This window comes from Ciconia boyciana, chromosome 1, assembly GCF_034638445.1.
Source record: "Ciconia boyciana chromosome 1, ASM3463844v1, whole genome shotgun sequence".
Lineage (NCBI taxonomy): Eukaryota > Metazoa > Chordata > Aves > Ciconiiformes > Ciconiidae > Ciconia > Ciconia boyciana.
Genome location: NC_132934.1, coordinates 28,383,301 through 28,406,057, shown reverse-complemented (window position 1 = coordinate 28,406,057; position 22,757 = coordinate 28,383,301). Strand labels below are relative to the sequence as shown.

At 41.7% G+C, this 22,757-nt stretch overlaps 1 protein-coding gene across 14 annotated transcripts in view; it reads left to right on the top strand.

The window, feature by feature from the left end:
* ST7 (suppression of tumorigenicity 7) overlaps positions 1–22,757 on the top strand; it is a 162,591-nt gene that overhangs the window by 81,007 nt on the left and 58,827 nt on the right. For 8 of the 14 annotated variants that reach the window (XR_012042472.1, XR_012042471.1, XM_072861356.1 and 5 more), the window contains 2 exons: positions 9,978–10,060; positions 20,029–20,188. The exons of 2 other annotated variants lie outside the window; for them this stretch is intronic. Coding sequence is in view for 8 of the 12 variants with exons in the window: in XM_072861356.1 (XP_072717457.1) it covers positions 9,978–10,060; positions 20,029–20,188 (243 nt within the window). In the remaining 4 variants the exon portion in view is untranslated. The remainder of the gene's footprint in view (positions 1–9,977; positions 10,061–20,028; positions 20,189–22,757) is intronic. 4 more of the 14 variants (XM_072861424.1, XM_072861383.1, XM_072861415.1 and 1 more) reach the window with 2 other exon arrangements.

Below are 22,757 nucleotides of genomic sequence, written 5' to 3'. Positions count from 1 at the left end.
AGTTTCTCATAGGAGAAAAATGGCATGAACACTCTATTGATTTTGTGACTAAGAAGCACAGATGAGTTTTCAATGACAGGATAATGATATTAGCTATTTTAGATCTCCAGGGAGTTTTCATGAGATTGCTGGCTCTAATTATGAAAATGTTTTCCAGTCACCTCTATTCCAAGAAGCACCTTGCAATTTATTGTATGTGAAGAGATCAGTATCTTAGAGACTCTCAAAATAAATGTGCTATATAGAGTGAGGCTATCAAGGTTAGAACAGAAATGTCTAGAATAGAATATTTCTCCAGAATTAAAAAAAAAAAGTATCTGAAAAATAGAATTTTAATCGAGGCACATTTCAACCATATTTTCTGATTTTTTTTCATTGCTGAGACAATTTTTTTGGATGCACAAAACATGATGATCCTCGTCTTTGCATGCCTATGAATGCAACACACAAGCAAGTATGGACGATGTAGCACTGCTCATATCTGTAGGTTTAGTGCTTGTAGCAAATCCTGCCTGGAACAAATGGAGGCACAAAAGGAGGCTGCAGGGCAGCCGAGGGTGCTTTGTCCATGTGCCTCTTTTTGTCTTAGCATGGGAATAGCTTCTCTGAGAGAGGTTCCCGGATAATGTGAACCCATGGGATATTTTCTCTTTTGTGGAATACCAGGAGTTGGTGGTGAAAACTCTTTGCATGATTTGTCTCCCTAGACTAGATTAGCCTTTGTTATCTGTGGCATTGGAATTAATCACTGTGGCAGACTTTTAGTTTAGGGTATTCTTTAGACAGCTAATGAACCAAAATCAAAAAGATTTAATGGAGCTGTTACCTCCCTGAGTGTTGCATGAAAGAAGAGCACAAAACTTACCCTGTTCCATTGAGAGAACTATGCTGATCTGGCACTTGGAACAAAAGCCATTAATTGTCTTAAATGACTCCAGATAATGAGGTTTAGTAATTGGCTTTTGTTTTAATACAGCTTTGAAAGGCTAAACCACATAAATCTGTGTAATGCCTCAGAATAAGTGACAGTTAAAGCAACAGGTAGGTTTGACTTCAGAAACCTGCCCAAACTGGATAAAGCCGTATCAGTTCAGTTACATGAACGATTAGTTGATGTTAAGAATAATTTTAAAGTATGGATTTGTTTGAACACTTTGGGGTGCAGAGTGGAAAATAAGGTCATTTTGTTGCAGTGCTTGGTACATTTTTGCCATGAAATACATTACTGTTGATTTTCAGTAGAGCCCAATTGCTGTGTGCCTTAAATTGAAGGCTTAAAAGTCTTAGAATCATCTACCTGATAAACTGTGCAACAGCTGTACTCTGAAGAGCTCAGTATACTCCTGCTTTCTCTTACAAGTATGTATCTAAAAGAAGGTAGAAGATGTCTATACATGGTGATACTCTGCAGTCACATGAGAGACCATCAGGGAATGCATCCTCATTTGACTGTAGCATCACATCAGGATTTCCCCTGCTTTTGTGTTGGGGAAATTGCTGATACGCACACATGCTGATATATGTGTGATTAGAAAAGGAGACCACAAGCTAACTGTGAAGCTGCCTTCTCCAATATCTGGACTGGTTCTCCCTACAAAACCACCTTGAAGTATTGCACAGTGAAGGAAATCCCCCATCAGAAATCTGAGAGAGCGCTTCCTCATGCAGTGCAACACTGAAGGAAAAATTAAGACAAGGACTCATGTTTCTTGAAGCTTTAAAATCTGCAGGGGAGACGTGTATAATGACAGCATTTCAAATCAATTTGCAAGCAGCCTGATTTTAGAAGAATTGAGGTTGAAAGTGTTGCAAGAGAATTTGACTAAGAACCAAGCAACAACCCAATTTTACATATCCACATCTTTAAAAATCCAAATATTAATAGCTCTACTCAATATGTCATTGCTCATCCTTGGTGTCTCATTCTTATTTGGCCCAGTTCCTCCCTTCCACTTGTACATTATTAATACCAGGAGTCTGCTTTTAGCATTAGGACACTGTGATGGTCATGAAGAAATGCACAGTAGTTTAATCCCTGACAGCTAAGGGCTGTAAGGTCCCAGGAAATGGTTTCTCCCTCATTTTCTTTTTATTTAAATGGAAATGCTGTGGGGTTTTTTTGTTTTTTTTTCTTTTAAATGGAGTTTTTGCTGCCAATATATTTGCAAATCTTGGTGTTCATGCAGCATGCTCTGCAATTAACGGGAGCTGTGTAATTAACTCATGTCACCACTGCATTGTGAAAGCAAGAGGAAATGTCCCTGTCCCTTGGCAGGGGCAACTATATGGCAGCAAATTTGCATTATAATAGGTGCTTTCATGGGGGAAAGTTGATCTTTTTTTTCTCCATACTTTTATTCTCCCCAAATCCACAAGGTAGGGAGTTCACGATCTCAGACAAATGGAATAGCAAAATACTGTGCTTGAGTCTAGCTATCCTAAGTTGGTTTTAGTATTTAAATTCACAAGAGAGAATGTTTTTATTGGGGTGGGTGTAGTGCAACCTGTGCCCGTATGTCCAGCCTGTCTGTTCCTGGGTGAAAGTGTAGCAGCTGACCTTAGCAGGACATTCTGGGAAAATATAGTTGGGAACAGGAATCTTTAGTAGCATCTTGTGTTAAGCACCTTTGTTTGTGAGACAAGGCTTTGGGGTGTATTTGATACCAAGGAATAATTGTTGACAGTATCTCTTCCTAAATGACCAAAGCTGTTAGTGTTGGCAGTCTTGTTTCCCCCAGTGAAAAGATACTTCTGAATCGCAAACCCTCTTTTGCTAAACTAAAAATAGCCTTTATTTACGTTCATGTTGCATGTCATTTCTTGTGTGTCTTTTCTGCTTTTGCTGTTCTTGTCTCTATCTTCTTTCTACACATGTTAATTTTTATCGCCATTCCATTTTTTAACTTTCTTTTAACTCATCTCTGTATTATACTTGTCTATCTCTAATCTGGTTTTCTTTTCTTTTCCCTTTCCCAAGTCACAGTAGTGTCTAAGTGGTTTTTTTGTCTTCCAGATCTGGTTTCCTTGATTCACCTCTATGTCCTTCTGCCCTCAGTTCTGTGATGGCTCTTGTCTGTTACCAGTTATGTTTCCCTGTATATTATTCTCAGTGGGGATCAGCAATCTTAATGTCTATCACACTGAATGGTTAATGCACTCTGAACGACACAGTATAAGTCCCAAAAGCTCCAGAACTAGCACAGACTAATTCCTGCTAGGACTGACCCAGAATTTTGACCAGTCCAATAACTTTTGGACATTATAACATGAATGTAGACCTGGTGTTGAAAAGCAGGCCAGCACTGATCATTGTGTCCCTTTGGTTTTCAGATATTTAATGCGTTAAAAGGTTGAGGAGAATGATTAAATTTAATTTGTTAGCAATCCTCAGGAAGGGTTGTTTGGGAAAAGATGGACTGAATTTGCTAAGATTTGTTTCAGTTTTCTGTGATGGACGTAATTTGCTCAGTCAGCCACTGGGTCACAAAGTGGAGAGAATGTTGTTGCCATCATCTGCAACCTTCAAAATTCTTTATTTTTCAGTTATAAGTAAATGAACTTGAATGTTTTTAACCTGGAACTGGTACTGTATTATTGCCTTCCGCTCTTTCTTCTCTTTGGGCTGCGCTTTGTGGCTGAAAAGCCTCTCCCATGATACCCAACCTATTTCCAGAACAGACCACCCCTACTCACTCTCCCTTTTTATTGTGGTAAAGGTATCCTGTTGAAAGGGAAAGCCTGCATTTAAGACGTGGAAACATGGAAGAGAGTGTGTGGTGGTCTTCAGTCCAGAAAGTTTTCTTTCACTAATTAGAAATATCTGCAAGGGCAGAACTTTGATTATGTGCAACTATGTAGTTAATCGGAGTTCATTATTTATCTGAAGGTAGCTTTTGGCACATCACCATTTTCTCTCACCTGGGCTCTGATCCAGCGCTCACTAAGAGCAACAGACGACTTCACTGGCCATTAGCTTAGGCTCCAGACGTCTGAACATGACTCTCATTCAGCCTCATGCCTCTAGGAGAAGAGTAGGTGGTTGAACAAAGTGAGTGGGCATCTGGATTTCCTTTTGCACAGCACAGAGACGCTGGCTGTTTCTGCGTGGAATGGCCACATGTTTGTTTCTGAGTGACAATTTTTTTCGAGTTTTGAAAACAGATCTACACAAAGGCCTCGTAGAAGGAAGTTCCGTAGCGTTTGCAACAAGTGAAAATGAAACTCGCTCTGCAGTGTTCTTAAACTTTTGAATGCTTGCTTCTCCTTTCATAATTTCTTCAGGAAGACTGAAGATGTTAAAAAAAATCTTGGTAGCTTCCCAGGGAAAATCCTGGTAAATGGTAAAAGATATTTTTTTCTGAGACAATACCCTGTGCTAGCTTTAAATCTGGTGGGGTTTGTATTTATATTGAGCTGGAGGCCATCTAGTATATGATGCATAATTCAGCCTGTTTTCCCAAAAATGTATTGTTAACATTCTTACGAGGAATGGGTTGAGGGTTTAAAAAGGTTATGTATAAATAATTCAATTAAAGTCAAGAGTATGCAGCGCTTCGTACTCAGAGAGGGGAATATTATACATTTATTAAAAGAAGTTTATTGAACTTTATTTTGCCCTCTTTGCTGACAGTTTGGTAGAACAGTTCTTCACTGCTGCAACAACTTTGAATCGGGGGGCTGCATTAATCTGTGCTGAGGCCCTGGTGAAACAAGCCAGTCACTGCCCCATCCTCTGTACCAAGGTATTCAAGGTTTGAACACCAGCTTGAATGGATGGTTGCAGTGAAAAGAAGCTGAATTGCTGTGTCAAAGGTCCTCAACGATAGGTTTCTTAGCTTGTCACCTGTCCAAAGGATTTGAGCTCTTGGCACTGGTGTTGTAAGATTCGCATTGGTCTGCATACCAAGCAAATATTATGGAGGGTGAAGATAGAAAGTGCAGTGACATTTCTTAGTGACACAGATACTATAGCCGTGGGACCAGTTAATGCACAAGAAGGGCTCTGTGACTATAAGCTTTTCTGTGTTTTCTGTCTATTTGTTCTCATAAAAGTTACTACTGTACGCAGAAACCTTGTCTCACTTAGGAGCACAGAGATACTAGCACAAAAAGAGCTGTGCCTTCATGTGTATCTCAATATATTTGGATTGTTTATGTTTGATCTTTAATTCTGGGTCTGTAATGCATGTTTTTATTTATACTAAGTTATTGGTATATTTTTAAGTTTATCTGTATTTTAAGATGACATTCTGTCGGGGGAATTATTTTTCCTCTTAGAAGTGCCATAAATGATGCAGCCCTGTCTTTGCTTAATCTGTTTGTGTATATGATTTATGTAACATTGCTATTAAAATTTTATTTGCACCTTACTGTGTAAGCTACATAGCCTCACATTCAGAAGTAGGTAATGGGGCTGTAATTTTAGTAGATCCACACGCGGGAATAGTAGGTAGTTTGCAATGCTCCCTCCCCAAATGATCTTCTAATGTAATTAACTGATACAGCAGCACAATGATACTTTGAGCAGCTTAACCCCAGTATTTCCCTCCTACTGTGGTTCCTCACATGCTTGAAATCTGAATACCTCAAGTCCTTGAAGAAATTTGTAAAGCAACATAGCGCTTTATCACCTTGAGTGATACATTTTACATAATTGGAGGATTTTGTCTCTTGAAAAATATCTGGATTTTCCTCTCTTGTTTATTCCCATGTTCAGAATGAATCGCAAGTATTGGCAATGAATAACATACATAACAGGAATGAAGCGGCATCAGCTATCAAGAACATTTCAATCGCCTCTTTTGATTAGCCTCAACAGGGAATATTAGATATGACTTGTGTGCTTTTTTAGCTTGTCTACCATGAATTGAATGGGATGTAAATTAATCTTTGTGAGCATGCACAGTTAACAATGAAATAACAGTCCTTCCCTAGATATTATACAATAGGATGGAATGATTTACCAATGTAACATAGGCACCTTTGGAAATGTAAATAGTACCTTATTCTGGATGACTCAAGCATGATTAAAATGAAAGCAATAAAGAGAAGGGAACAAAGATGGGGGTGGGTATTTGTAAGGCCAGGAGCCTCTCATAAGCAGACATGCTTGGCTTGTTTAGAGAGCATTTATAGGTCATGCTGGTTTTCTTTAAAATAAACGGGCTGTACTGTATTCCATCATCTCTACTAACACACCTAAAATAAATCATTCATCGTCAAAAGCCTGTGGGAATAACTGGGATTTAACAGTAATTCACATGAGTAGGCACTGTAGGAACATCAGGCAAGTTTCTTTCTCTAGATGCTCATTAGATGCCCTTTTAAAGTCCTACCAAGTTACAGACAAGAGATGATACTCCAAGCTGAATAACTGCACCGTCTTCCCTTTGTGGACAGAAATAATTAGGCATGCACTGGCATGTTATGAATCCAGAAGAAAGGACATACAGTACCACCTTTCACTGGTGATTCTACTTGGCTTCTTTATTCTGCAGTCATCATCTGCCAGTATCTTCAACTCTCATTTCTCAGAAATATCACTCTTCTCCTCAATTCTGCTATTTCATCAAATTGAAATAGAGAAGAAAAATACTGCTGTCCCAATGTAGGCAGATGGACATTGAGCATTATCTAACGGCTCTAGTTTACTGCAACACCCTGAAGGAAACCTGCGTACGCTACAGGTTGTAGGCATTGGATATGATAGTGATTTCTCCAGTGTCAGAATGCTGACTGTAAAGAAATACTCCTTTTTGGATAATGATACATATCAGGTAACCCCAAAGTGGGCTGATTTTTACTTTGTGGATTAATATTATGAGAACTGGGCCTTGATGTAATTTCCGCTGAAACAATGACTGAATTCTCATTGACTTCAGAATAAAAATAGTCTGACCACAGATCCTCCAGTGCTTAGTTTTACTGTTTTGGAGATACGTTTCTTATTAGATGTTCGCTTCCGTTAATAATATTTATGGAGACAAGGGGACTGGGAGGGTAGTTAATAATTGGCAGAAGTCGATAGTTTTCATAATGGAACAGAAGATTCCTATATCTAATGAGTAGGAAGAAGAATGGCAAAAGGATTAGGGAGATAAAGTCCAGATAAGCAGCTCTGGTAGTTGAGTGCAACTGTAGCAAATCTACTGAGCTATTCCAGTTAGCTGGGAGTCTGGCCCATACAATCTAAAAGCATCTAGTGTCGTACCTGTTCACCTTGCCAGTTCCCATGACTAAGCTGTAAAATTGAAGAACTGTAGCAGTTCTGAAGAACTGAAAGAAATTGAAGAAATTGAAGAACTATACTCTATAGTAAAGAGTATAAAGGAGCACCAGTATACATGCAAGCAAAGAAGAAAGCAGTAACACTGGTGCAAATGGCAGATAAATAAAATCATATCTCCATTTACATCTGAGGGTTTGTCTATAAATCAGTATACATTGCTTGTAAAAGAGTGGTGACAGAGAAAAGCTAACAGCATTTCTTAAGAGCCTCATTCATACTACTCCATTGATGAGCTCCATGGAGCTAATTTGTTGAGAGGGCTCTTCCAAATGGGGATGCATTTCCCAAAGCGAATATTATTGATGGCAGTAAGTAATGATAAGTGAGTATCTCATCACTGCTTAAGAAACTTTGTTCTCTTTGCATCATGTCTTAGTGAAACAGGCAATAGGAATAAAGCAAATAGACTATATCCTTATTCAATGGATATCTTCATGTGGAATCTTCTAAAACACAGAAGGCTTAGGTGGCTTCACAACTTTGGAAATCAAATTTCCTCCACGGTAATGGGAAAATTTTTCCAGTTTAGTAGGAAAAATTCCAGCATTCTATGAGCTGTGAAGCTATGGTGGAAGAACGGAAGAGAGAGCACCTCTGTAAAGTCTCCTCCTGCCTGGCTTTTCATGTTGTTGTTGGCACTCCAGCAGCACTGTGCTACATGGGGGACATGTACATCTATATCCCATCATAGCATATTCTCTCTCAGGAATATCCTGACCTAAGCAGAGGAAGTAATTTCACTGGCAGTCTGAAATTTTCCCAGTGACACAGTTTGATGCATTCCAGGATGAGGAATGTTTCTTCTAAAGGACTAATGGGTTGTTTGTAGAAGCCAAAGCTATTTCAGTCTCTCCATTCCTCTTCCTTCTTAACAGGTACTGGGGCTGGAGAAAGCAGGGACTACTATTTGAAAGTCAGCTTGTATTAGACATTAAAAAAAAGAAAGAAAGAATGGGAACAGGAAAAAAAGAAATAAGATGTGTGAAAATCCCAACTATTGAGCCAGAGCCGGCATAAATCAGTGTAGCTGTGTTGCACACAGTAAAACTGGGGATGTTATGCTGATTTACACTAGCTGAGAACCTGGCATCCAACTCATTTGTGAAGGAAAATGTATGATGGAATTAAAAACCACCAAACTAGTTCTTTGTTATATCAGCTTGGTGCTTAATGACACGCCAGTGGAGCAGAAAATGACACTTCCATTTTAACAGTTTATGGCTTTTTCAAGAAAAAAAATATAGAAAATATGCAGCCAAAATGCAAACAAAGCAGCTGAATTGCAGGGTTTCAATCTCTTTTAGTGATGCATTTCTGGAAAACCATTTTCTATTTTACTGGTCATAGAAAATTAATCATATGTTCGGTGATTCGTATCCTGCTGTTGTTGTTTTCTCTTCATTTTTTGGCTGCATATTATTTAATTTCAGTAAGTGTCATTTCTAAAGGGAACAGAATGAACTGAGGGCCTCCCACCTACATATCCAGGTCTTTTATCAGTGTTTTTTAATGACTCTTTGGTAGTCTGCTGCAAGCCTTTTAAATTTACCTGCTAACTATTGTCAGTTCCCTCGTCAGTCATGGATGCATGTATGTATACAAATATATATGCATGTATATACATATACATATATATGTATGAGAAATATTTTGTCACTGGTTAAGGATGAGACCAGTAATTTTTTTTACAGAAGATATTCTAACCCTCCATGTAGTTTAATAGAGAAAGTTTTCATTTGTGGAAGATGGAGGTGATGGGAAGTGGAGAGTTTTCTTTAAACATCTGTAATTTAGTGGAAGAGCTCCAGTTCTCTCTAGTAGCTTCTGTAGAGTGATCCAAAACCTATAAAAATATTATTTTATTCTCTTAAGGCCATAGGGATTTTCTATGGGGGGCTGAGCACAACTACCTGGTGATTCTCTCAGCAGCTTCCAAAATGTGATATGACTAGAAAAGCCCTTTGAATTTCCACAAGCCCATACAAATGGAATTGCCATTCCTTGCAGCTTGTCTGGCTTTGCTTCTGTCCTAGATTCCAGATAATCTGGACAGCTATCATGATTTTCACCCCTAATTATCAGAAAGCCAGTTAGGTCTTTTCCTAATCTGATTTATGCATTTATTCACTGTTGTCATACTGAGTGGTTCACCAACTTTAATGCACTGGAATGAGTTAGGGAAATGCTAATTATCTCCAACTTTATAAGTGAGGAACCAAGGTAGCGAGAAGTAAAAGACTTTTAAAAATTTGTCCAGATAGTTTCACCAAGATCATACAGGACATTGAGACAACGTTGAATGCAGGATATTGAGATCGACCCGTAAGATTCCTAACTGCAATGGAGTAGCAAAGGCAGATAATAAAATGTCCTCCATATATCATGGGGAATCCTGAACTTGGTGCCAGTGGAGCGCTGACTGGGATAGGAAAGACCCAAATGTGTGTGCAACTGTTTTCCAATGCCTTGTGATTGACTCTGTTGTGAAAACAAAATTTTGCATGTGGCAGTCTAATGCTCTGCTTTGTCACATGTCAGGCAGATGGAACAGGATGTTCTTTAAACTGTCTTTTTTATCAGAATTAAGGTAATAACTTACCTGAAGTTGAAAGCAGTTGGGAGGAGGAGACGACACGTGGAGAACATGTCCTGCTCTTGTACTCATGGTTTTCTCTCTTTTCTTTTTCAGTGAGTATGTTTTTGAACACATTAACCCCCAAGTTCTATGTTGCCCTGACAGGCACTTCCTCATTAATCTCGGGACTTATTTTGGTAAGTACTAGATATATTAATACACTTTACAAATTGGTTTCGTTATCCAGAATAGGATTTCAGGCTTTATCCAGATTAATAGATGTCTTTTTTTTCCCCTTAAACTTACATTTCTGCAGTACATAAAATTTGTATTTCTTTATTTGTACTTCTTTTTCGGGGGGGGGGGGGGAGAGAGAAGATGTTTCAGTGCTATGTGTCTTTGAAGGAAAAAGGTCTTGAAAGACAATGTGCCCCACTAACAACCCTATAGTAATTCATACCAAGTGTTTGCATGTTAAGTGTTTCCATCAACAAGTACTACAGAAATAAACAGGCTGGCAAAAAGAAGAGGAGGAGAGGTACCAGCCTCAGCTTAGCATGGTCCTTTTAGAAAGTTATGGCAGGACTTATTAGAGAAGCAGTGAGCACAGTATTAGCAATGAACCCAGTTCTGGTGCCAAGATTCCAAGGGACAATTATTTCAGATCTTCACTTTAAAAATCTTTCTCAATACATATCTGCCTATTCGCTTAAAGGTCTGAAGTGTATTTTTAAACCATTTTAAAACCCCTCCTCCTGTATGTAATCCCTGAGGGCTTCATTGTGCAAATTGATGCAGTGGAGTGAATCATAATACCGTCACAGTGCAGGAGTCCAAAGCAGAGTGTTTGCTCTGGATTTTATTTAATGTCTTCATAGAAACAAATGGAGGTAAAAAATCTAAGAATCTGCATGGTCTGCTTAGGGTATTATGCTTATCCTGGGATGTTCTCTTTCCTCACTGCTTTCTGCTTACACAAATGAATAGAATAGAATAGAATAGAATAGAATAGAATAGAATAGAATAGAATAGAATAGAATAGGCTATTTCCCTTGGAAGGGACCTACAATGATCACCTAGTCCAACTGCCTGACCAATTCAGGGCTGACCAAGTTAAAGCATGTTATTAAGGGCATTGTCCAAATGCCTCTTAAACACTGACAGGCTTGGGGCATCGACCACCTTTCTAGGAAGCCTGTTCCAGTGTCTGACCACCCTCTCAGTAAAGAAACGCTTCCTAATGTCCAGTCTAAACCCCACCTGGCGCAGCTTTGAACCATTCCCATGTGTTCTATCACTGGATACCAGGGAGAAGAGATCAGCATCTCCCTCTCCACTTCTCCTCAGGGGAAGTCTTTGTTTTAGTCTTGTTTGTTCAATCGGTCTTGGGTCCTTTGCCTAAAAACAAGTTGTGTGCTTTTGCAATCTGCTGGATACAAGCTGCAGACCCTCCCTCACCATACCAAACTAGGCATGTAATTGGGAGACCGATGAGACCAATTTTAGGAGTGTAGTTACCATAGTGGCAAGTGGAAGGAGACAGACGTGGCTAGGGGCTGGTTCACATCACCTCAGATCTACTGACCTCAGGGAAACCTGAAAGCATCTAGGATCCTAACTAAACTGTTTCAGTTTGGTGTGGGAAATCCGCACCTCTTACTTCCACATTGCCTGTAGCTGATGTAGACAAAGAAATGGCATCCTTGACTCCTGAATGCCTGTTAGACTCTCATCACTTAGATGATTTCAGGTATAAAGCATCAGGTGCACTGCTGCTGTGCCTTGCTCTGGGGTTTCCTTGTAGCAGAAGGCAATTACTTAATGTCTGCACCTTGGGCACTCATCATCCTTGTATGGATTGAGCCCCAAAGGACAGGACGGAGCTCCAGAGACATCAGCAGATCTTTCAGAATATGAACAGGAGCCAGACCTTGGATTCAGACTTGGATTCAGTTCAGCACAACTCACTCAAATGCATGGGAGGATAAAACTGAATGTTACATTCAGTACTCTCACTCGGAAAGAAGAAAGCTTCAAAAGGCCAGGCCCCACCGCCAAGATGAGAAGGAATGAGAGAAATAACGTGGGTTCCCCAGGCACAATTCCATATTTGTTGCTGGAGAGTGAAGACAGCGGGAGGAGGTGGCAAGAAGTTTGCGCCCTATGGAAATACCTTACAGAATCAAAACAGGAACAAAAACCCTAAAGGACTAAATTTTCTGTAACTAAATTCTGTGTATAGCGTGATTGCAAACTTAAGTACGTTTTGTACTGTAGTCATGAAGGCAACTTCTGAGGAATGAGCTCAGTAGGAGACTTGTGAGCAAGAAATTTCTAAGTGCTGTACGTTGATGGAAGGTACAAGAAGGAAGTGGCAAGGAGTATTCAAGATTGTGATATGAAGAAGCGGGAAAAGGGCACCGACAGAAGCCTTCCAAGAAGACATTTGAGTGAGCCTTAACCGAAGAAATTCACTAAATGCTGTACGAGAAAGTCCATTATGAACAAGTTTAAGGAACAGTGAGGTGATGGAGATGTAGACACAAGCTGAAAGAAGATTGAAAGCCTTTTTTGTGGACCTTCACTACTGCTATCGGTTGTTGTCTGCTGTTCATACGCCACCATCCTAAATGTGCAAAAGATATATAGGCCAGGCAGGTAACAGCCAGGACTCCTAGATTGTAGGGACCGGTGTCTGTGCTGAGAGGAACATGTGGTCTGTAAATTGGATGGTGGAAAACGGACTCAGCAGACATGGTCATGGAAAGAAGAAACTGCAAGTTGAACAGACCATGCATCAGGAAAGACAGCTGAGTAAGTTCTAGTGAGGTAGTGCTAGCCAATCACTAGCCCAGTTATGCTTCAGATTAATTATTTCTTAATAATCTTGCTGGTTACCAATGGCCCTGTAACATGATGAATTGCCTGCATTACCACCCACTTACCTGTCACACTACACAGCATCTGCAGTTCTAAAGGATTCTTAATCCTGCCAATGGTATTAAGTGAAACTCTCTTATAAAATAAACATTCTCTTGTCAAATCTACATTGCTGGGGTATTTTTCAGACTAGATGTACTAATATTCCTTGGAATTTTCCACCATATGGTCTGGCAGATTTCTTTCCATTATCAGTTGGCTGCAATTCGTAATCAGAAGGAGAAATCACAGCACTGTAGGTTATGTATGAAATGATGGAAAATTCCATCATTTCAGAAGTGTGGTAATGGATGGGAAAGTGAATGCTTTTCCTGTTTCATGTTTGGGTCATGAAACAATGACTCTGTGGAGTTCAGCTTTGGGCAATTGCATGCTACCTGACTCCTTTGCAAAACACTACTCTCCCATCTTATTTTGTCTCTTACTTTGTTTTCATTCTTTAGGTAAAATTCTGGCCTTGCTGTAGCCAATGTGACTTAAATGAAGCAAGGATTTCAGACCTTTTTTCTTTCCTGGGTAGCTCAGAACCGTACAGAAAAGACTTTTCTATCTCAAGCATTCTCCTTAATAATTACTTGACTACAGCACATAGTTTAAAATGAACAATTTATATTCAATTCATCCCTGCACTATTTTAGGCATCAAAAAATAGGAACCACATTAAGTCCCAAGCTGCATGAGAAATATTGTATTGGAAACTTGGTTCCACCACAGTTACTTTTAATCCAGTAAAAAACAGGGTTCTGTCTCACAGAATACAATGAGCTGTATTGTATTCGGTGTCTAAGAGGCTAAGGTTTTCCACAGGTAGGGTAATAAAGCTGTCATGAAGCACAGCTGACGTCCAGTAAATGCTGTGAACTGGAACTATGTAAATACCGCTGAGATTTCTAAATAAGGCCATGCATTTAACATACAGTTATCACCAGAGTGAAAGTTGTTTAGCAAATGCGGGTGGCATTTGCACTGCAAACTGATGGAGTCTCAGTTCTAACAAAGCACAGACAGAAGTGAACCCCAGTCTTGAATCTCCACCAAGAATGCCTTGTTATTCTACTTCAGAGCTTGGGACAGTTAAGAGTTCTCTGCTACACAATGAGAAATGTTCTGCAATGAACAAATACCAGGTCTTTCAGATAGAAGAATTAGAAAGCCAGTCTGCAGGGGTAGAGCATGAGGGCTGAGACTACACACTGGCTAGCATTGAGCAGGTGGGCTGTCTGCTACTACCCAAGTACAGTATGTGAGACTCCCAGCTTTTTGTAGCCAATGGTGCTAGTACAGGAAGTCTGAGAGAGGACCTGAGTAACGCAGAAGGGACGTGTCGTATTTTCTGTATTTAATATTATTTTGTTGTTCTGCTTGTTTCGTTACCTTTGGGTAGTCTGCTGCAGAGGGGCAGAAAGGTGACTGTGTTCTGGTTGTTGCCAGACTCCAGGAAAGTCTGACTATTGTGCAGGGACAATCTTTGGCGGCTGAAAGTGATAACGTGGTAATGTTCAAAGTTTCTACTCCGCTCAGCAGAGGCTGACAGGTCAGGGAGGGCAGAATCCTTGTAGGGAGTTCCTAAGAAACTGGAAACACTTGCCAAGGAGCAGATGAGAGAGGAAGGGTCTGGAGGAAGGCAGGCTATAACCCAGTCCACAGACAAGACAACGGTGTCATAAGTAGCTGGGGCCTACCCAGTATTGAAAGAAGTACTATACTTAGTCCAGGCAATGTATTAATTTCTTTCCCATTTCTGTATTTCCAGAGTTAGATGAAGTGTAAGTAAATAGCTATTTCTTTTGAATAAGCTGCTTGTTAGCACTGCATGTATCTTCTCATGCTGACTCCTTGAGATAAGACAAGTGGGGTTTTGGTAACCAGGAGCAGAATCTAAACTGTTTAGCAGAGGATGCTAAACAGGGGTATTTGAACTAGAAGGAATGGGGCTGCATAGCCTTCAAGACCGATACACTGAGAGCATGGTCAGAGGCGTACTGTTTCCTAGAACCAAGCTGGGCAGGACTGGAGGATCTGAGTCGCTAACAGCTAAATAAAACAGACCAGGGGCTTGCTTTGTCTGAAGGCAAGTGGAATCGTACAGTCACATCCTCCCAAAACAGGATGATCTTTTCCACACTGTCTACTGGAAACAGTCCCTGGGCTGTGATATCCCTAGAACATGTCCAGTCATTGCCTGGGAGAGTTGCCACAGGCCAGGCAGCGTGCTAGCAAACAAACAGCATGGATGACTGAGCCAGCCAAGCCTGTGCTGTGGTCCTGTTTTATTTATCAGATAGGCTTAACCATTGAATCAAGTTCTGCTATTGTTATCCTGTTCCTCAGGAGAGTAGGTTTAATTTAAATCCATTGGATTGGTTGTTACCACTCCTCATATTAGACGAGTACTCCAAATCTTACTCCTCTGAGACCTGGAAGCCTCATTACAAGGCTGAATGAGAACTCTGAGCTGTGGAAGTTGCCAGCAAAGAAAATCCTTTACTGCTTCTGTTGAAGACTCCATACACATACGCTAGGAGAGGAGAGGACTACGGAGAGTGTTTGCTGTAAGAGAGGATGCCTGTCTTGGATACGATAAACAGGAAAGCATAATCCAAATCACTGATAGACATCACTACTTGGTCCGGTGAGAACCACCATCAAAATCATCCCTTGTGAATTGATGCATTTATGATGGAATATCTGTTCTGAAAAACCAGGCGGGAAGATCAGATACCCAAGTGATGCAGAATAGATTTGTTGCTACACAGAGAAATAAAATGATCTGGGATTGTCTGTATGTGAGAGCAGAGATAAGAAAGAGGATGACTGTAATGTTTTCATTGCACAGGGAAAGAGAAGTACCTGCACAGAGAAGCAAAAGCAAGTATCTGAAATACATTAAGAAGACTTATGAGTGATTAACCAGCTCTTACTGAACCCAAATATATGTCACCTACAAATTGTTTTTTCATAGCCATGCCTTTCTAGAAATCATCAATAAGGGTTTTCCAAAGTCAAATGCTCTTACACTAAGTATTACCCATACCAGATTAAAAAAAAAAAATTCTAGATTTGGATTTCTAAACACACAAAGCTGGAAATGTTCAGAACAGGGTTTTAAGTTGGCCTTTGTGCACGTAATGGTTTCAAAGATCCCTTGAGGGATCTTTGGATCCTTAAGGGAGATGTTTGACCCTGTTCCAGTTTGAAAGCACAGGCACCAACTAGAAAGAACCCAGAGCAGTTTGCCACTGCTGTGAAGGGAACAAGGTCTGTGAAGATGAGTTCCCCTCTCACTGTATGTATATGACAGAAATGAGGTGGCCTTTTCTTTCAGAAGTAGTGCAGAAATGATCTTTTGCCTTAATTTCCTCTCTGATCCAGATCTCTCTGAATGTGTAATTAATCCTTATAGTCAGCTATTATTCTGCCAGATGATCTCTGATCTGCTGACCTGTCAAAAGCTTGTTGACTTCACATTGCTTTCAAAGTGGCTGGTGCAGTTAGAAATCAAATTTGATTTATAGAAACCAGGTTCCAAAACAGCTGACACTGTCTGAGAAAGGTGCAAAAATTCTGCGAAGAGAATTTATTGTTTTGACTTCAGTACCAGATTACAGATTACCTTCTCACACACCCTGAACAAATCACTCCAAGCAAAGGCTTATTACAATGATGATTTATGGCTTTAATTTCTAAGAGATCGTATGCATTGAGATCTGGCTGATGTTTCCTGGCACTGGATTCACTCAACATTGCAAATATTTTTCAAAGCTGCCTTAAACAATTTACGAGCTTTAATGCCATTTTAAAAAGTAATTAATGTATTTGTAAGTCTAGGGAGGCAGGCTTACAGCAAGTTCCTGTCACTCAACTGAACTGTAGTAGTGACCACATATATATACATTCTTTCTGCTTGTACCCTCAGTTTCATTGAAATTCAGTGTGACAGTTTTCCAGCTGGTATACATTTGTGCAGGGCAAGTGGGCTGAAGCATGCTCTTGTGCTGCTTACTCTCCCTCTCTGGGTTTTACTGACTTTTTATCTAAAAGCTGATTATGATTGAAATAATGAGCAGGAATTCATTAGCACATAGATTTTTTGAAAAATCTATTTTTTTCTTCTCTTAAAGTACAAAGCTTGTTAGACACAGTCTATAACTGCCAAGAGTTTTGAGTGGCCAGTCTGGCAGCTGTACTTCAGTCCCTGACTTAGGTTACAGCAATACTCTTACGAAGTGTCCCTTGCCTCAGAACAAGACTATAATCTTTGATTCCTAACACTCACTCTGAGGCCTTGGGCAGGTACAACTGTGCTTGTGTGCCTTGATTTGTTCAAGCTTCAAAGCTTCCAAAGATAAAACAGAAACAGATGCTCCCAGCAGATCTGTGACTGCATCTTACAGCACAGCCTTTCTCTCATGGTCAGCCACACGCTGCCTGCTTAGGTTATGATGCTCTCTTAGATCATAAGATTTAAATTCTAAATCCTTTAGAAAGTGTTGTGTGCCTAAGAGCATGAGAACAGCTAAAACCAAAGCTGGCTCACCTGTGCCAGCTCCCTGTCCACCGTCTCCAGCATTTGGAGGCAGTGGTGCATGCCAGGGGAAGTGTATCAGTGTGGAGCCAGTGTTCAGTGATACTTCCTCAGCATTCTGTCCCCGGCTCCTGGGATTCCCACCTGAATGCTGCTGCAAGTGTGTGCTGATGGAACGAGTACAGTGATGAACGCACTGTGGAGCCTATGTGAGGAGGAACTGTCCATGTTGTGTGGGTTTTTGGTGATTTTCCTGGGACGTAGAGTTCACAAAGATCGGGTGTGTTTATATTCTGGTTTCTCTGTGACCATCTGTTTATCTTCAGAAGTGCTTGTGACCCTTATGTGTTCACATAGCCCTTCTGTCTTCTCCTCATCAGACTGCTCTATTCTTCCTTGTTGATGTCTCCTAGAAGAGCCATTAGATTGTTTTGGGGACTGAGTGATCTCCAGGGCTGCCACGCACTCTAGTGTGAACTTGTCTCAAGTGGCCACCAGCTACATTCCCATTCCATTCCAGTGCAGCTAGGGTCAGCTTCCTCTGTGTGAATGCTCTAGATGCTTTCACAACACAGCTGAATTTAGGGGAAGCCCCAGTGCAGAATGCATTGGAGTATCCTTCGGAAAGGAACATTTTCTTACTGTGCCAGAAGGTTTATCTTCTGTTTTTCCCCTCTGGAATGGTTTAAAGGGGCAAAAAAAAAAGTATGTCTTGTCTGCAGACAATCCTATGGAGACAGAAGTCAGTTCAATTATATAAAGAGCTCAAGAGAACTTAAAAATGAAAAAATATTGTGGGAGGGAGAGTATGGAGCCCAGCCTGAACCTCTTTGCAGCAGGTAGACTCTTAAGAGGCCTTCCAGAGCCTGCTGTCTTCTGGCTGGCCAACCAGGACCTGCTTGACAGGACGCTGATGGTGTCAAATATGTGAACGCAAGTCCTTTCACTTGTTGCTGGTTGTGCCTAGCTGTAGGAATTAATCAATAACCTTTTTTTTTTTGGTAGAGATTTTGTAAAAGCTTTCAGTACTGGCATAAAAGATGGAGACACCCAAGTAATACAGAAAGGGCAAAGAGGTTTATCTTTGCAATGCAATTGCTCACCACCCACTGACCGATGCCCAGCCCATCCCCGAGCGATTGCTGCTCCCCGGCCAACTCCCCCAGTTTCTATACTGAGCATGACATCATATGGTATGGAATAGCCCTTGGGCCAGTTTGGGTCAGCTGTCCTGGCTGTGCCCCCTCCCGGCTTCTTGTGCACCTGGCAGAGCATGGGAAGCTGAAAAGCCCTTGATTTAGTATAAGCACTACTTAGCAACAACTAAAACATCCCTGTGTTATTACATTATTCTCATACTAAATCCAAAACACAGCACTATACCAGCTACTAGGAACAAAATTAACTCTATCCCAGCCGAACCCAGGACAATCGTTCATTCACAGTTTCTAGTGCAATCAATATTACAAAGTACTGCCAAATTTTTCAAAACCCCTTTGGTTTGCTTTTGTTTCAGTTGGTATAGAGATGTTTGGGTGATGATTCAAGTGCAACTGCAAAATACTCATTTTACATACTCATTATAAGCGTGTGTGCCTTTACAATTTTTACAGTCAAAACCTTTTCCCTATTTATATGAAATAGTCTTCATTTCCAGGTTTATGTGGTTTCCTGAAATATGTGTATTCTTACCCAAGAATATAACTTCTCGGTGAAAATACCACAAATATATATTTATGTATGTAATTTCAATTATAGGGGGTTATTTTAGGCTGCAGGATGATTTTCCAAGTGGAGCTCTACATAATGATGTTTTCTGATTTGCTAGTTGAACCAAAAGCCTGAAAATAAAATTAATTCAGAATCAGCCCAAGTCAGCCAAATAAAACAAAACATAGTTCAGCTGGGGGAAAAAAATCCTAAAAGGAACAGCATTCAGCTTCCTGCAGTTTGTTTAGTATTTTCAACATTTTAAAAATTAAACTCAGTGAATGCCTTTAGAAGCATTACTGGGCAAACAAGCAAACCTGCCTTTCCTCACTTTCCGTCGACTGCGGAGGGAGCTGGGGAAGGATGAGGCGAGAGTATACTCCCGACTGCAGCACCCCATTTACGTGGCCCATGTCAGGCAGGATGGAGCTGAGCTCCTGGTTTTTTCCAGAAGTCAATTGAAAGGAATGCCTCTAACAATTTTAAATGCCTTTAAAAGAAATAATTTTACATAAGGTTCTTTGGGTTAAAAAAAAAAACAAAACAAAACAAACGAGGTTTTTTTTCTGACAAGATTGAGATTTTTCACCTCCTTTACAAAAACCTTTAAAAACCTTAAAAACCTTTACAAAGCAGGTTTTTAAAGCGACTGGCCGGAGTCGGCACGAACTCGGATCAAATTTAAACTCTCAATATGCCACCGGGAGGCCGACCGGCCGCTGCGGCGGGTGGGCCTCGGTGCTCCTCGGGCCGGGAAGGCGCTGGCAGGCGCCTCCCTGAGGAGCCGAGGGGAGAGGAGGGGAGGGGGCGCGGACCCGCGGGGAGGCCGGGCTCTGCCCGCCGGCGCCTCGGCCCCTCGGCGGTGGCGGCGCTGCTGAGGGGCGGGAGCGCGGGCGGAGGAGACGGCGGCAGCGCCTGGCGGCCGCGCGCGGCGGGGCGGGGCGGGGCCGGGCGGGCGCTGACGCGGCGCGCGCTGCCTGTCTCTTGCAGATCTTCGAGTGGTGGTACTTCCGCAAGTACGGGACGTCCTTCATCGAGCAGGTCTCGGTGAGCCACTTGCGCCCTCTGCTGGGCGGGGTGGACAACAGCGCGCCCAGCACCGCCAGCGCCGCCAACGGGGACGCGGACTCCAGCCGCCAGAGCGTCTCAGGTGAGGGGCGGCGGGCGGTCACCCCTCCGCCGGCGGGAGCTGCCGCCTCTCTCTCCCTCGGCCGTCGAGGCGGTGTAAAGCCGAAGCTTTGCTTCTTAAGGTTCCCGTGCCCTAGGTCGCCCAGCGCGGGGGAAAATGGCCTTTGTATGCCCGAGGAGGGACGTAACGGGCTGCGGCTGCCGGCGGCCGGCCCGGCGGTTGGTGAGCCGCGGCCGCAGGACGAAGCTGCTGGGTGGCGGCTGAGCCTCAGCCGCCTGGCACGGCCGCTGCGGGCGGTCAGCCCTCCCGCCTTTACCTCACCCGAGGGTGCCGCGCTCGACTTGTGGCCTGTCGTGGCAGCGGAAGCTAGGCGCGCCTTGGGCAGCCTGCCGTAGGCCCGCAGTGCAAATATCATCTCATGCTGAGCTGTGAGACCAGATAAGGCTTCCTTTAAACTTGTTTTGTTCTCCAATAAAGGCAGAGCTGCTTCATTAATTGCTCTGGCTAATTATATCTTTCCAAATTCATGCAGTGCTTACCGCTCAGGCTGCGTTGCCGATGCATCTGTTGCCCCCTTGTTCTGAAAGCCCTGCTAAATTGCACATGCTCTTTCTGTGATACTGTTTCTGAAGGCAGGCAGTATTTTTATGTAAATTCTTTTGAATAATAGCAATGTTGTAAAAAAAAAAAATCAGAAAATTATGTCAGGAATGTGCATCTGCTTTTGCATTGCTTTATGTTTTAGGTAATGTAAGTAGTATGTAAACAACATTTGGATTTCACTTTAGTAAGTGGAAGCACAGTGGCTTCTAATAGCTTAAGGGCTTGTTCTGTTCCTGACTCTGCTACCGATTTGATTTGTGGCTTTGGGCAAGTCATAACACAGTCAGGTTTTAAAAAGAGGCCTCCAGTTTAGGGGACCTGATTTCAGGCATTTGGGGCTCGATTTTGGTGAGCTTCCAGGCATTCACAGCCCCTATGAGTTTCAGTGCAAGGAATCGGTGCTGCAAATTGGGCTGAAGGTGTCTGACTCCAAGCCATTCAAGCCTCTGAAGTTGACCTTGACACTCTGGGGCTTCTTTTCTAGTGCATGTGGTTATTCTGGATGACCATATGATTGAGGAGGTGTTTTGAGAGCCTTACATGAGTGGTATAAATGTATGAGTTGTAATTTTTGTTATGTGTTTATACTATAATGAATACAAATTTACTTGCTCTGGTGAAAAAGACACTGTTAAATCAGAAGAAATCAGCTCTTGTGTGATGGAGGGGAGGATGTCAGTTTTGAACTGAGGCAGCTTGAGTCCTGTTACAGCTCTGCTGCAGGAGGACTATCCCTGCAGGTCACTTCGTTCACATCACAGGGTTTGGGATTCTGCTGAGGTACTTTGAGTCGGGTGCCTGGTTGCCTGGGGATGGTTCCTCTGAGAGACAGGCCAGTCTGCCTAAAATGAATCAGCCCCCCAAGCACTGATCTTTGCGGACTGAAGAGGAGTCCCAGGGGAACTTGTCTCCCTGCTTGGGTGACTCAGCTACCGGGGGCGGGGATGAATTGAAAACTTAGCCCATGAGTGATGAAGATGCATGAAATACTATTGCTTCTGGCTTGAGTTGGAGATACTCACTGTTAAAGAAAGTCAGGGCAGGAGCATCTCGGCTTGTGTTCCTCATCTGTAAAATGAAGCTTACCTGTTTCAGCCTTAGCTTGGCATACAGGCCATAATCTTAATATTGGAAATTAATTTCGCTTTCATTAGGGATGTGTCCCTAGAATCAATTAGGTTTCATTGGATTTATTTCCTCTGCAGGCTTTTAAAATATACCAGAATTAACAAGTGAGGAAAAGTGAATGAAAAAAAAAACCAACAAATTCTGTTATGGAGAAAACATTATTGTTTAGCAGCTGAGGTGCCTATGTCTGTACCTGGCAAATTTTACTTCTGGTCTTCAGTGTTCATGAAAACAAGCAAACAAAAATCAGCTTTGAACTCATTAGTTAAATAAAATAGGTGACCTCAAGAAACCTTGCTCTCTACTGGGTGTTTCTGCTTAGGGAAGCCTCCATATAGCACAGCAAATTCAGCTGTTGTCATTCCCATCTGAGGAGAGGCTGTGAACAGCAGCACTGCATGGTCCAGGATATTAGATTTGGGTGAACTGGCAGAAAGCATGGGATGGCTTGGAAACACCTGTGAGTGCTCATCAGTGCACTCAGTCACACTTCAGCAGCTCTGAGATAACTCCCATCATTTTAAAGCAGAAGGCACAGTATTTTGACTAGTGAGGTACACCCAAGCATCTTGACTTTTCTGATATAAAGAAATAGTCAAGGAGTGTGTTTGCCTTCAGTGCATTGGCACTCAAGTCTATGAGCTGGGGCTCTCACAGTGTTTCTGGATGGTATGTCTGTAGGAACAGCCTGTTATTCGTGCCTTCAGAAAGATATTGGTCCTTAAAACTTGATCATTGAACAAGGAGCTGAAAGATTAATCTTCAGTAAATCCTAATTGCTTATACAAAAGAAGGACATAGTTATATTATTAGTTTGTAATGTAACAGAAAAGGCAACCTTTTCAGTTTACCATGCATC